Source organism: Leucopleurus acutus (genome assembly GCF_964270905.1).
Source record: "Leucopleurus acutus genome assembly, chromosome: 2".
Lineage (NCBI taxonomy): Eukaryota > Metazoa > Chordata > Mammalia > Artiodactyla > Delphinidae > Leucopleurus > Leucopleurus acutus.
This window is the reverse complement of record NC_139143.1, coordinates 159,071,129-159,087,458: the sequence shown is the minus strand read 5'-3', so window position 1 is coordinate 159,087,458 and position 16,330 is coordinate 159,071,129. Positions and strand designations below refer to the sequence as shown.

Sequence of the window (16,330 nt, the reverse complement as noted above, 5' to 3'; positions counted from 1 at the left end):
GTTGCACAGCTCTAAGTTTACTAAAAATCATTGAATTGTACACTTAATTGTACATACCATTGACTTTTATGGTATGTATCAATAATGCTGTGGTTTGGTTTGGTTTGTTTTTAAGTGAGGCTGAGCTTGATGTAATTCTTAACTATGTGACCCAGCTCAAGAGAGAGTGTGCTTCTGCTTGATTTGTTGAAGGCTGTGAAGCACAGAGAGGAAGCACAAATGAAGAAGTGCATTGGTCAGGCTCCTAGGCGGAAGTAGATGGCACCCTCACAAGTATCAATATTCCCTGAGGCTAGTATAATGAAAGGATTATTTACAGAGACGTGGAAGGGGTATGGAACCAACAAGAGTTAGTGAAGCACTAGGGACTATCAGTAGCAAGAGACCGTTTACAGTCCAAACTCCTGAGAAAACCAGGGGAGAAAGCAGGGTTACCAGGGCCCAGCAAGAGCTAGAGCTGTGGAGGAAGGCTACCTGACAGAAGCCATGGCCATGAGGAACACTGGCCCTGCAGGGACTGGGCTGGTGCAGAAAGGCAGCAGAGTAAATACCTCAACCTCTCTCTGCTCCCAACTTCCACTCCTCTGCCATGCCTTTCACTCTCCAAACCCAGTGAGGCCAGAGAGCAATGGAGTCCACCGAGGTCAGCCTCCCAGGGAAGAGTAGGGCAGAGAATGCATTTGGCGTAAGGGGATATGGAAAATAACCAGCACAACAATGTTTCCAGCAAATTGAGGGGCATCGTGCAGTGGCAGGCAACCAGAGGGAGGGTTGCCCAGTGGAGAGGCTGAAGAGAGACCCAATCTGCACGGAGACTGCAGTCTGATTCTAACCTCATCCAAGTTTCAGGCTCAGGAACTCTTCCCTCTGGTAATATTGTCCAATACTGAAATCCTAACAGAAACCTCATGAAAGTGGGAAGAACAGCTCAGTCATCACGCTCATTAACCTATCTAACATCGGTACAGAGTTTTAGAGTTTATAAAGCACTTTCATATACCTCCAGCTCATTTAAATGTAATAACCACACTCTGTAGTAGAGACGTTGATGTTATTTATCAAAATCACAGCCAAAGTACTGCCCATGTCGGGCCCTCTTATTCATCTCTGCAATGACCCAATGAGGCAGAGACTATTTTATGATTACTGTCTTACAGGTGATGAAAGATGTTAAATAATTTATCCAAGTCTGTGTGGCTGGTGAAATGGCAGAGCTGGGACCAGGAGTAAAGCCCTGCTCTTAACCAGGATGCTCTTCTGCCTCCCTTTATCATCCCCCAAGCAATTGAGGCTTGGGAAGTGATGTGACCTGGACAAGGATGCACAGGCAGAAAGTGGAAAGTCTTGAATTCATGTCATCAGAATTGTGTTCTTGCTAATACTCCACCAAACAGACAGTTGTACACAGAAAGTTTCAGAGAAATACTCAGTAAAAAGGAAACAACAACAAACAAACAGAGCTGTTCTCAGAAACAATCGGGTGTTATTAATTTGTTTACATCATTGGCCAGATGATAACGGGCTTCCTCATAGTTTTCCTTAGCCATGTAGAGAAGCCCCAGGTTCCGATGCAGTAAGGAGTGGGTGGCATAAGAACATTCAGCCGATTTGAGGACTGTCCACTGTGCTTGGGATAGATACTCCTCAGCCTGGACGATCCGGCCCAGACCTACCCAAAAGAAATAAAGATTATAATCCATATCCTAGCCAGAGAATACATGATGAAATACGAGTCATCACCTATTCACTCATTTATTCATTGACTTGAATACTTACTGACACACAAAAACTTGTATGTGAATATTCATAGCAGCCTATTCATATTAGCCAAAATATTGAAACAGCTTAAATGTTGGTCAACTGATGAGTAAATATACAAAGTATAGCCTTTCCCTATTCATGAGTGGCATACTATTCAGGCACTAAAGGAATAAAGTACTGATACATACTACAACATGGATGAACCTTGAAAACATTATACTGAGTGAAAGAAGCCAGACACAAAAGGCCACACATTGTATGATTTCATTAATATAAATTTTCCAGAATAGGCAAATCAGAAAGTGGATTGATTAGTAAGTGGCCCAGGACTGTAGGCATGGGAACCGAGGTATGACTGCTATTGGTATTGGGTTTCATTTTGGGGTGACAAAAATGTTCCCGAATTAGATGTGATGATGGTTGCACAATCTTGTGAATATACTAAAACCACTGAATTGTACTTTAAAGGGGAGAATTTTATGGTACATGAATTATATCTCAATTTAAAAATATATGTATATGTATATTTGATACTTTTTATGTGCCAGACCTTGTGTTAAGGGATAGGAATTCAAAGATGAATCAAAGCCATTACTCCTGGAAAATGTACAGCTTGGTTGGCGGAATGGAGACATGAAAACAAGTATATTTGTAATATAGTGTAAATGCAATGATAGTAACATTATAAGGTTTGGAAGTGGAAGAGAGTAGGAAGTGTTTAATTCTTTGGATGGGGTAGAGAAGGACAATGGAGTGGGGAGAGGCATGGTCAGTGTTATGGACTGAATGTTTGTGTTCCCCCCAAATTCATATGTTGAAGTCCTTATCCCTAATGAGACGGTATTTTGAAGTGGGGCCCTTGGGAGGTAATTAGGTCATGAGGGTGGAGCTCTCATGAATGGGATTAGTGCCCTTATAAGAAGAGACAAGAGAGAGATGATCTCTCTTTTGGCCATGTGAGGGTATAGCAAGAAAAGGCGGCTGTCTACAAGTTAGGAAGTGTGTTCTCACCAGACACCAGCTCTGTTGGCACCTTGATCATGGACTTGTAGCCACCAGAACTGTGAGAAATAAATGTTTGTTGTTTAAGCCACCCAGTCTATGGTAGTTGTTATAGCAGCCAAGCTAAGATAGTCAGAAAAGTCTGAGCTAAGTTTTGAGGATGAATATAAGTTTTCTAGACGGTTAAGGGAGGGAGGGCATCTCAGGGAGAATTAACACATATGCAAAGTCTTAGAGATATGAAATGGTGTGCTGTGCTTAGAGAACTATATATTGGCCTGTGATGCTGGGGCACAAAGTATAAGGGGTCAAGTGGCAGGAAATGAGGTGAAAGAGGTAGGCAGGGCACAGATCATGGAGGGCTTAGGAAGTCGTGCCAAGGAGCTTGATGCATGTGGATAAAAACTAGAGGATTTTCAGAAAGGGAGTGATAACCGGATTTAGATTTAGAAGAGTCCTCTGGCACTACGCCAAGGAGAGACCAGAAGGGAGGAGGAAAAGGAAAACACTCACTAGAAGACTTTTGAAATAGTTCAGGCATGTACTAGACCCTGAACTAAGGCAGCGAATGAAGATGGAGTATATAAAAGAGACATTCAGGAGCTAGAATGGTTATGTGGTTAACCATTTCATGTGGTTAAGTGAAAGTCACCTTTATTTCTAATATTCAAATACTTTTGACACTTAACTCTTTTTGTTTAGTTGTGAAAGAAAAAAAAAAAAGGTCATGAAGAACCTAGTGTGGGAAGGGTAAGCTGTGACAAAGCGAGAGAGTGGCATGGACATATATACACTACCAAACGTAAAATAGATAGCTAGTGGGAAGCAGCCGCATAGCACAGGGAGATCAGCTCGGTAGTTTGTGACCACCTAGAGGGGTGGGATAGGGAGGGTGGGAGGGAGGGAGACACAAGAGGTAAGGGATATGGGAACATATGTATATGTATAACTGATTCACTTTGTTATAAAGCAGAAACTAACACACCATCGTAAAGCAATTATACTCCAATGAAGATGTTAATAAAAAAAGACAAGAAAAAAAAAAAAAGAAGGTACGTAATAGTTTCCTGCCTACACTTGCCTCCTAGGAGGGTTGTCAGAAGTGAGCAGAAAACTACTTTGAGAACGTTCTGCAGAGCAGGAGACATGCCCTGCGTGTGAAGGGTTCTGTGTGGTGGGTGCTGCAGCAGAAATGGCATCAGTAAAGGGTCAGGAGATGAAGACACGGATCCCTCACAAGTCAACCTTCTGTTCTTCTTGTGCTTCCTCCCAGGCCTACTTCACATGCAAGCATTGCTCTATTCTGGTTGTAATCATACCTCTCTGAATTACAGGAGAGGTGAGGAAGAAGCAGTCAACAAGAGGTAGCAAGTAACTGCCTGACCGATGCTCACACTAAAATGGGAAAATATTAGATCAGAATCAAGGGGCCATGGCCCATGATCCTGGCGCATGTTACTTAAATAGGCGAGCCACATTTTCCATCCGGGTTTTGCTTAAAAAAATAAGAGCTTTAGACTGAGGCCCTATCAAATTTAAGGAAGCAAATGACTCTTAGCTAAGACATTTATCTTGGGAAACAATTGGTAGGGGGCATTGATATATATTGGAAATTTACATGTTTCGTTGTCCAGTTCTCATTTACAGAGGTATTGCTGAAAAAAGGAAGGCCCCCAGGTCAAGCTGAACCACATCTAAACAAGCATCAGTCCCAAAGGAAAAAGCCTACTTGCGAGCAAAAAACTACAAGGCTGCATATTCAGAGAGCAGGGTATAATGAGGTGAGAAGAACAAGCTGTGACAAGCGGGTCAGAACTAAGATTGTGACCAGTGAGTGGGTAAGTTCAGGCATGCCCTCCTACATACAGTGCTTACCTGGAGAGGTGTAGGGATAGAGTAGAGGTAACAGAGACCTAAAGTTGCCAAAGGAAGTGAGACTATCCTGAAGGGTGACTTTCAGGGTATATGCAGTAGAGAGAGAAGGGATGGCCAATTCATGGAGCAGTGGTACTTGTCTTAAGGGTGAGACACAGCAGGCTTACACTGGGTTAGTGGCAGATCTGAGAGACATTATGGGGGAAGATTTTGCAGGATTTGCGGATGAAAGTAAAGGAACACAGAATAAAAGTCACAGACGATTCAAAGGTGTGGCTGTGAGGCACTCAGGGGAAGCAAAAGGAATCATTTACTGAGGGCCTGCCTTACCCTATGCCTTACACATGCCTTACACTAGGCTAGGCCATCTGCATCTGGGATTTAAGTCTGCCAACAATCCTGCAAAAGAAATATCAGAGGAGGAAACCACGCATTCATTCAACCCTATATTCATCTAATCTGTTGAGTCTCTACCACTCTGCCAGATGCTCAGTGCATGCTGGATCCCTGACCTTAAAAAGTTCACAGTTGAGTGAATTGGTTACACAATAAAGAAACAGAAAATGAAGTGATAGGAAGGAAATGGACAGAACACAGTGATCAAAAAAGGCACGGAGAAACCTACTTTGGATGATTAGGGAACACCTCTCTGAGAAGGTGGCGTTTAAGCAGGTACCTGAAGGTTGAAAAGAAATCAGCCATATAAGAGGGAGAAAACAGCATTCCAGGTGGTATGTGTGAGAGCCCTAAGGTAAGAAAAAGCTTGATGACTAGGATACACGGCTAGTAAAGAGTTGGAATTTGGGCTTCCCTGGTGGCGCAGTGGTTGAAAGTCTGCCTGCCGATACAGGGAACACGGGTTCATGCCCCGGTCCGGGAAGATCCCACATGCCGCGGAGCGGCTGGGCCCGTGAGCCATGGCCGCTGAGCCTGCGCGTCGGGAGCCTGTGCTCCGCAACTGGAGAGGCCACAACAGTGAGAGGCCCGCGTGCCACAAAAAAAAAAAAAAAAAAAAAAAGAGTTGGAATTTATTACCTAGATTCTCCCGGTTCCAAAACACTAAAAACAGTGGGGGAAGATGAGTGAGGTGGCTCCTCCTTGAAGAGTTACTGAAAATGTCATTTCTAGTGCGTTAAAATTCCAAAGTTTTACTTTGAAAAAAAGTATGAATGCCTCTTATTTTTCCACTCCAGTCTGGAGGAATCTCTAAGGTGGGAGAGGCATGTCCACAGGGGATGTGATTTATTTAGACTTTCAAAAAGGTTGGCAAGGTTTTAAATCAGTAACTGTGGGAGTTAGAATGAAACCTTCCATTTAGACAGCACTTTTCTGCTTGCAAAGCACTTTCCTGTCCGTTATACATAAATTCATTTAAACCTCAAAACAATCCTGTGAAGTGGACTCAGATTCAACAAATGCTTACATAGTTCCCGTTTAGGTGTCAGGTTCTAAGGAGTTCTTGAGTACCTTCCCTGCACTAAGTACTGTGCTGGATGTAAAGACACTCCGAGGAGAAAGAATAGACAGAGTCCCAGTTCTCCCTGAACTTATGGTCTAGTGCAGGAGAGGAACTTTAATTAAATAATCTCATCAAAAAATGTATAATTATTATCAAAGTAAGTGCCCAGAAAAAAGAAAGAGGTTTCTACGTGGATACATAAAAAGAGACCTGACCCAATCTGGGGGCTTGGGAAAGGGTTCTAATCAGGGGGTGGTGACTCAAGCTGAGACCTGAAGGATGAATAGGAGTTAGTTAGGTGAAGGGGAGGGGAAGAGAAGTGGGGGGAGTGGCTAGAGAAGAACCTTCCAGAACAAGGAAGCATCACAGTGCTTCTGAGGAACCGAGAGAAGGCCAACACAACTGAAAGGCAGAGAGAAAAGAATGAGAGGTGAGGTGAGAGAATTCATAAAGGCTGGACCAAACAGGGACTCATAGCTTGCTTTGGGAACTTGGTCTTTATTTATTGGAGTGACTTGGTCACATTTTGTTTGGAGACCAGGTTGGAAGGAGGCCAGGGAAGATGTGCAGAGACCAGTTGGCAGGTAGTAATCCAAATAAAAGATGATGGGATTTAGGCTAGGGTGACTTTTCCAAAATCCCATAGCTAGTCAGTGTCAGAGATAAAGAGAGCCTGGGCTGTATTTCCTTGTCCGGTGCTCTTCCACTAGCTTGGGAGGAGGGACAGTCCAGAATGGCGAGTCAGATCTGAGTAGGGTAAAGAGGGCATTCTTGCAGCTAAGTGGCCTGGTATGAAGTCGGAGCCCAAACCAGTGAGGAGGGGGTCCATACAGAAGAGGCATCCCAGAATAGGAGTCAGAGCCCTCAAAAGGAGAGGAGGGCATCTGCAAGGGGAAAGGATAGGATTGGAGATGGGAGGTTGGCTCATACAGGGTAACCAACTAAATATATAAATACATCAATGAAAATGGAAGCCAGCGTTCTCACTCTCAGAGAAGGGAGCTATAAACATGGAATGGGAGAAAATGAGATTGAACCCTGTGGATTTAAATGTACTCCTGTGGACCCATGATCAGATACAAATACAGATGTAGAGACGGAGATGGAGATTTAGAAATAATGCACATATACACATTATTATATTTACACATGTTCCCTAATTCTGTCCATTGAGAGCCTGGGAGCAGCCATACCTCAATAGCAACGAGTATGTCCAGTGCACAACTCCTGGCTTCTAAATTCCATTTTCTGCTAAAACAAATCAGGGCTCCTTGGAGGTATGTTCCAGAAAGCAGGAAAGTGATCAAAGAACAATGGGGAAGAATTCCCTGGCAGTACAGTGGTTAGGACTCCACACTTTCTCTGCCTAGGGCTCAGGTTCAATCCTTGGTCGAGGAACTAAGATCCCACAAGCCATGTAGCCAAAAAAAAAAGAACAATGGGGATGTGTTAAGGAGAAACAGAAGCCAGTGTGATGGGCTGCCACTTGCCAAATCAAGGACCGTTTGAACATCAAATTAATGATAGTAATGGATTGTAACCCACTAAATAAAACAGGAAAACAACAGTCTATGTTGATATAAATAAATAAATGAATTCATTGAAAGTTTGTTGAGGAATGGAATATTTATATAGTTCCAAATACCTCTCTATAAAATACTTATTCATTGCAAAGAGAAGAAAGAGTAACTTTACAGAGAAGAAGCCTGGCAGATACCACCTTAATAAAGTAACTTAAATGAACATCATCAATCATGGGACAAAATAAAAACATGTGCCAACTTATAGGATGGGATGAGAAGAACACAGCATCACTTCAGTGATATTCCTGCCAAAGACACATCACCTCAGTCCAGTCATGAGGAAACATCAGAGAAACTCAGATTGAAGGACATTTTGTAAAATAATTGGCCTTTAATCTTTGAAGGCATCCAAGTCATAAAAGTCAAGGAAAGATTGAGAAACTATTCCAGAATGAAGGAGACTAAAGACACATGGCAACAAAATGAAAAGTGTGATTCTGGACTCTACCCGTTTGCTGTAAAGATGTGATTGGGACAACTGGAAAAGTTGAATGGGGTCTGCTCAGTAGATAATCATGGATGATAGTTGTATTTTGGTCAAGAAGGAGACGTCTCTGTAGGAAATACATACTGAAGTAGTCAAGGCATAGGGCATCAAGTAAGCAACTTACTCTCAGATAGCTTAGAGAAAAAGTTCTTTGTACTGTATTTCCTACAGTTTTACTTTTTAAAAAGTTTTTTTTTAATAGTGGCTGTTAAGATATAAAGTAGTAGTACAGTACCTAAAAGGCTATCGATGCTCAAAAATGTTAATTCCCCTCAAAAATGCTAATTCTCCTGTTGTAGCAACCACCATGTGTGATGTCTGTGCCCTGCTCTCAGAACTGCCTCTGCCGTCCATAGGAGCAGGTTCCTATTTTCGTGTTTGAACTATGTGACCCTGACACAAAGGTAGATACAGATAGATGCCGCCGTCAAGCTGAGTCAACACAATTCTTTCTTCCAGGAATTTAACATTGGAAATCAGATGCTAATTAGTTTCTATAACCCACCTTGAACCTGGAGGATATGTAAATTCAATGTAAATTCAGCTACATCTGACATTTTGGGGTAGCTGTCTTCTGCAGTAAGAATAGGGTAGAAAAATCTGGTCTGCAGAGATGGAAAATAAAGCAGATGCAGAGAGAGAAACCTAGAAACAGAGACAAGAAACAAGACCCCAGGACCCAAGAGACAGAAACAGAGACCACCAGCCTTGGTTTGTTATAGTATTCTGAGTTTAGTATCTCATGAAGTCTCACTTCCCTTAGGACACCTCAGCGTCCTAATAAATTTCCTCCTTTTGCTAAGGCCAGCTAGAGTGGATTTCGTTCAGTTTTACCAAAAAGTCCATGACATCTCTTTCCCCACCTTGTGCCAAACTTTACAGCAATCCTGCTCTTCCACAAAAGGTATCTTGGTGCCACTGCCAAAGCTGGGTATTTTGGCCACTGATATAACCCAGTATAGCACTTCTTACAGGCTCCAGGGTGTCTCAAGTCAGTTTCACTTACCAAGGCTGGCCTCGGCCAACAGCAGGTAAGCAGGTACCAGCTCTACTGAACTCATGCCATGAACACTCATGCGGAAGCGAAGAGAGTGCAAAGCTGCTGGGACAGCATCTTCATGTTTTCCTTCAAAGATATATTTCTGGGCTACGGTGTAGCAAAATTCGATCAAATGCTTCTGTGGAAAAAAAAAACTAGACTCTCTGAGACAGTCTAAGGGTAAAAGGCAATGGTGGATATAGGTACACCTGGAGATAGGGCCAACACCTGATGACCTGCTCGAGAGCACACAGTGAGCCTGCCTGTATTGAGGCGGACATGAGACCCAAAATAGGTAATTAAAAAGGCAAACTCTGGACTGTGAGTTCCTCAAGGTCCAGGAACAAGTATCTTCTCATCTTAGGTTGGTGCTTGGCATAAATGAGTGCTCAATATAAAATTATTAAATGATTATTATTCTTACATTTTTAATAAAATTTTAGTTTAGCAAAGCTGTAATGTCTCAGGACAATCTAAAATGTTCTGCCTTTCTATTTGAGTTAATTTTGAAAGAAACATATTTTTCCTTCTGGAGTTATCCTGCTTCACTAATATCACTAATATTAACTAATATAATATTAACTAATATTAACTAATATATTAACTAATATTCACTAATATAACTAATATTCACTAATGCTGCAGGTTTTCAGTAGATATGTGGAGAACAACAATGGTATTGAGGACATAAAGACATAAAACCAAGTCTCTGCCCTCAGAGGTTATAGTTTAGTGACCTCGCACAGTACAACCTTTTCCCTGGGCAGGTTCTCTGCACCCGTGAGTTAACCCTGCAACCGTCCTATAAGCCCTACCTGCCGCTGCTGCAGCTGCTGCAGGCCATGCTGCCGTTCTTCCTCTGAGTTGTAGAAGGGCATGGAAGTGCGCAGGGGAATCAGGAGCTGACATATCTTCTCATGGATGCTGCCCCAATCAGCTCTTTGATGAACCACACCACTGACAACGAAAACATGGACTTCATTATCTTTACCTTTGGCTTGACCACTGGTTCTCCTGGCCCTACTGCTGGCCCAGCCCTAGAAACTAGAAAAGTAAGCCCAACACAAACCAGGCAGGGAGCCCAAAGCCATTTCCGACACAAATCGCTTTTCCTTCACGTGGTTATTGGGTGGCGGTGTAAAAACCAGGGGTGCGGGAGGATGTTGTTTCTGCAGGCAGTTATATGATGTGTTATTCTGCTTTTCTTCTTCATTAATGACAACAAAGACAACTTTAACTCTGCATGGGTCTAAGGTCATTTTCAAAATATCTGAACACTGAAGCTGATCAATTTAAGTGTCTTTTTCTTAGGGAAAGGAAAGAAATTTACATTTGATGAGGCTCTAGGAGACACTTTCCCTATAATTAGTATATATACCAATTATAGGTATATATATATGCCAGTTATAGGTATATATATATATACCAATTATAGGTATATATATATACCAATTATAAGTATATATACCAATTATAGGTGTGTGTGTGTGTGTGTGTATATATATATATATATATATATGTTGCATGGCTTGGGAGAGCACCATTTGCATTGTCTTCTGTGCTCTAGGAGGGCCATTCACATAGAATACACTGTGAATGCCCTCCAGTCCTAGTGGTACAGCAGGTGGTCATGAAAGTAACTGTTTAACTTTTTGAAAACAAGACAAAATCATTATTTTTTTAAGGTAAGGAAGCACAGGTGTCAAGAGTAAGTAGTTACTCTAGGCCTGTACTCCAAAGCCAGTCATTTTTTAGTTCTCCAGAGGGAAGCATTGTGGCAGTTTGGTATACAGCTTTTCTGACAGTTTTATATGCATATTTAGTATTTTTAAACACTTAATTGGACAGCACAAATATAGAACATTTGCATCATTGCAGAAAAATTCTATTGGACAGCACTCCTACAGAGAATCTTCTCCCATTCTTTTTTTTTTTTTTTTTAATGGCCGTGCCACGTGGCTTGCAGGATCTTAATTCCCCCGATCAGGAACTGAACCCACATCCTCAGTAGTGAAAGAGTGGAGTCCCAACCACTGGGCCACCAGGGAATTGCCTCCTATTCCTTACATAATTGCCTCTGTGAATGACTCCCAAATCCATTACCTAATCTGGCCCTTCCTCCAAATATGTTTATATAATTCACATACAATAAAAGTCATCCTCTTAAAGTGCACAGTTCAGTGTTTTTATTATATTCTTGAGGTCATATAGCCATCACCCTACCTAATTTCAGGGCATTTTCATCACTCAAAAAAGAAACTCCATTTATTCTAGCAGGTATTCTCATTCTTCCCTCCAACCACTGTTGCCCAGAAGCCACTAATCTATTTTCTCTATGCATTTGCCTGTTCTGGACTTTGCATATAAATGGAAACAGACAATATGGCTTTTATGTCTGTATTCTTTACTACTGAATACTATTCCACTGAATGGCTATATCATTTTTTGTCTATCCATTCATCAGGTGGTAGATATTTGGGTTGTTTCCAGTTTTTGGCTATTATTATTAATGAACATTTGTGTACAAGTTTTTGTGCAAACATATATTTTCAATTCTCTTGGGTACACCTAAGAATGGAATTGCTGGGTTATACAGTAACTTTATGATTAAACTTTTGAGGACTGCCAAACTGTTTTAACATAGGTTGTACCACTTTACAATCCCACCAGTGATGTATGAGGGTTCCATTTTTTCTACATTCTCGTCAATGCTTGCTATTTTCTGTCCTTTTTTATTATAGCCATTATAGTGTGTGTGAGGTAGTATATCATTGTGGTTTTATTTTGCATTCCCTTAATAACTAATAATGTTGAGCATCATTTTATGTGCTTATTGGCCATTTGTATATCTTCTTTGAAGAAATGTTGATTCAAATCCTTTGCCCATTTTTTTAAACCAGGTCCTTTATCTTTTTATTTTTGAGTTTTAAGTGTTCTTTGCATATTCTGGATAATAGATCCTTAACATATATGATCCGCAAATATTTTCTCCAATTCTGTGGGTTGTCTTTTCACTTTCTTGATAGTGTGCTCTGATGCACAAAAGTTTTTCATTTTGATGGTGCCCAACTTATCTATTTTTCCTTTGGTTCCTTGTGCTTTTAGTGTCATATCTAAGAACTGTTCCCTAATCCAAAATCACACAGATTTACAACTATGTTTCCTTTGAAAAGTTTTATGTTTTAACTCTTATATTTACGTCTTTTTGAACATGGTGTAAAGTAGGGGTCCAAATTCTTCTTTTGCATATGGATATCCAGTTATCCCTGCACCATTTGGAAGGGACCATTCTTTTCTTAATTAAATGGTCTTGGCACCCCTGTTGAAAATCAATTGACCATACAATTAATCTACAACTAAGGAAACAAAAATATACAATGGAGAAAAGACAGTCTCTTCAAAAAGTGGTGCCAGGAAAATTGGACAGCTACATGTAAAAGAACATTCTCTAACAAACACCATATACAAAATAAACTCAAAATGTATGTAAGACCAGAAACCATAAAACTCCTATAGGAAAACATAGGCAGGAACACTCTCTGACATAAATCACAGCAATATTTTTTTGGATTTGTCACCTAAAGCAAAGGAAATAAAAGCAAAAATAAACAAATGGGACCTAATTAAACTTAAAAGCTTTTGCACAGCAAAGGAAACCACTGACAAAATGAAAAGACAACCTACTGAATGGGAGAAAATATTTGCAAATGATATGACCATCATATATAATCCATCATATATAAATAGCTCATACAACTCAACATCAAAAAAAACAACAACCCAATTAAAAAATAGGAAGAAGAACTGAGTAGATGTTTTTCCATAAAAGGCATGTAGATGGCCAATAGGCACATGAAAAGATGCTCAACATCACTAATCATCAGTGAAATGCAAATCAAAACCACAATGGCTATCAACAAAAAAGAACACAAGTAAATGTTGGCAAGGATGCAGAGAAAAGGGAACCCTCATACACTGTTGGGGGAAATGTAAATTGGTGCAGCCACTGTGGAAGACAGTACGGAGTAGTCTCAAAAAACTAAAAATAGAATTACCATATGACCCAGCAATTCCACTCCTGGGTATATAGCCAAAACAAAAAAACCATTCATTTGAAAAGATACATGCACCCCAATATTCATAGCACTATTTACAACTGCCAAGATATGGAAGCAACCTATGTGTCCATCACCACATGAATGAATAAAGAAGATGTGAGATATATATATATATATATATACACACACACACACACACACACACACACACACACACACACACACACTGGAATACTGCTAAGATAAAATGAATGAAATTTTGCCATTTGCAGCAACATGGATGGACTTGGAGGGTATCATGCTAAGTGAAACAAGTCAGACAGAGAAAGGCAAATACTGTAATGATATCACTTATATGTGGAATCTAAAAAATACAACAAATTAGTGACTATAACAAAAAAGAAGCAGACTCATTGATATAGAGAACAAACTAGTGGTTACCAGTAGGGAGAGGGGCAATATAGGGTATAGGGTTAAGAGGTACAAACTACTATGTATAAAATAAGTTACAAGGATATATTGTACAACATGGGGAATGTAGCCATATTTTATAATAACTATAAATGGAATATTACCTATATTTCAATTTTTAAAAACTGCAAAAAAAAAAGAAAAAGAAAATCAATTGGCCATAGATGTATGTGCTTATTTTTGGACTCTCAATTCTATTCCATCAATCTATAGGTCTATCCTTATTCCAGTACCACACTATCTTTATTATTGTAGCTTTGTAGTAACTTTTGAAATTGAGAAATGTGAGTTCTCCAACTTTGCTCTTTTTTGAGATTTTTTTAGCTATTCTGGGTCCCTTTCATTTTCATATGAATTTTAGGATCAGAGTGTCCATTCATGCAAAAATGACAATTGGAATTTTTACAGGGATTGCATTGAATCTGCAGATCAAACTGTTTCATATTAAGTCTCCCAGTCTGTGAATATGAAATATCCTTCCACTTATTTAGGTTTTCTTTAATTTTGTTCCACAATATTTTGTATCTTTCCAGTGTATAAGTCTTGTACTTCTATGGTTATTCCTTTATTTAAAGTGCTATTGTAAATGGAATAGCTGTCTTAATTTCATTTTTAGATTGCTCATTGCTAGTATACAGAAATATAACTGATTTTTGCAAATTTGTCTTGTATATCCTGTAACCTTTCTGAATTCACTTATTAGCTCTAATAGTTTTTTTGTGGGTTCTTCAGGGGTTTCTCTATATAAGATCATGTCATCTGTGAATAGAGGTACTTTTACTGCTTCTTTTCCAAGCTGGATGCTTTTTATTTCATTGTCTTCCCTAATTGCCCCAACTAGAACCTCTAGTACAACGTTGAATAGAAGTGGTGAAAGTGACATTCTTGCCTCATTTCTGATTTTACAAGGGAAAGATTTTATAGACTTTGACTATTAAGTATGATGCTAATGTTGTGTTTCTCTATGGTTCTTTCATAGATACTCTTTACCAAGTTACAGAAATTCCTTTCTATTCCTACTTTGTTAAGTATTTTTATCATGAAGGGTGTTGGACGTTGCCAAATGTTTTTTCTGTATCTATTGAGATGATTATATGATTTTTTTCTTTATTCTATTAAGATGATGTTTTATATTGATTGATATTCATATGTTGAACCAACCTTGAATTCCTGGGAGAAATTCCATTAGGCCATGATATATAATTCTTTTTATATTCTGCTGGATTTGGTCTGCTAGTATTTTGTTAAGGATTTCTGCATCTATATTCATAAGGGATATTGGTCTGTAGTTTCCTTTTGATGTTTTTCTCTGGTTTTGGTGTTAGGATAATATCGGCCTCATAAAAAGTTGGGAACTCTTCCCTCTTCTTCTATTTTCTGGAAGAGTTTGTGAAGAATTGTTAAGTCTTCTTTAAATATTTGACAGAATTCACCAGTGAAATCCTCCTGGGCTTTTCTTTATGAAAAGTTTTTTGATTACTTAGCTAAATCTCTTTATTTATAGACCTACTCAGATATTCTATTTCTTCTTGAGTAGTTTTGGTAGTTTGTGTCTTATTAGGAATATATTTCATCTAGGACTTCAAATTTGTTGGCATACAATTGTACATAGTATTCTCATAATCCCTTTTATTTCTGTAAAGTTGGTAGCAATGTCTCCACTTTCATTTTCTTTTTTTAAATATTTACTTATTTATTTATTTGGCTGAGCCGGGTCGTAGTTGCGGCATGCAGGATCTTCGTTGAGGCATGCGGGATCTTTCATTGCAGCACACAGGCTCTTTAGTTGCAGCATGTGAACTCTTAGTTGCGGCATGTGGGATCTAGTTCCCTGACCAGGGATCGAACCAGGGCCCGCTGCATTGGGAGCGCAGAGCCTTAGCAACTGGACCAGAAGGGAAGTCCCTCCACTTCCATTTTCTGATTTTAGTAACTTGAGTCTTCTTTTCTGGGTCAGTTTGTCAATTTCGATCTTTTTAAAGAAACAACTTTTGGTTTTGTTGATTCTCTGTATTGTTTTCCTATTCTTTATTTCATTTATTTCTGCTGTAATCTTCACTATTTCCCTCCTGCTAGCTTTGGGTTGAGTTTGCTCTTCTTTCTCTACTCTTTAAAGTATAAGACTAGGTTATTGGTTTGAGATCTTCCTTCTTTTTTAGCATATGTGTTTACAGCTATAAATTTCCTTCTAGGTACTGCTTTCACTGTGTCACATCAGTTTTAGTATGTTGTGCTTTTGTTTTCATTTTACCTCAAAGCATTTTCTAATGTCTCTTGTGATTTCTTCTTTGACCCACTGGTTGTTTGTGTGTGTTATTTCTACACATTCATAAATTTCCGAAACTTCCTTCTGTTATTGACTACTAATTTCATCCCATTGTGGTTGAAGAGCATACCTTGTATATTTTCAATCCTTATAAATTTACTGAGATTTTTTAATGATCTAATAGCTGGTTGACCCTGGAGAATGTTCCATATGCACTTGAGAAGAATGTATATTCTGTATTCTATAAATGTCTGTTAGGTCTAGTTCGTTTATAGTGTTGTTCAGGTCTTATATTTCCCTGCTGATCTCTTGTCCAGTTGTTCTGTTCA

The 16,330-nt window shown here is 39.6% G+C and overlaps 1 protein-coding gene across 1 annotated transcript in view; it reads right to left on the bottom strand.

The window, feature by feature from the left end:
- Positions 1-16,330, bottom strand: part of ZMYND12 (zinc finger MYND-type containing 12) — a gene marked incomplete at its 3' end in the record, with an annotated part of 33,848 nt that overhangs the window by 13,237 nt on the left and 4,281 nt on the right. Inside the window, exons 2-4 of the mRNA XM_082859593.1 lie at positions 10,022-10,163; positions 9,174-9,345; positions 1,500-1,669 (exon numbers count right to left, since the gene is read on the bottom strand). Of these exons, the coding sequence (XP_082715719.1) occupies positions 1,500-1,669; positions 9,174-9,345; positions 10,022-10,163 (484 nt within the window). The remainder of the gene's footprint in view (positions 1-1,499; positions 1,670-9,173; positions 9,346-10,021; positions 10,164-16,330) is intronic.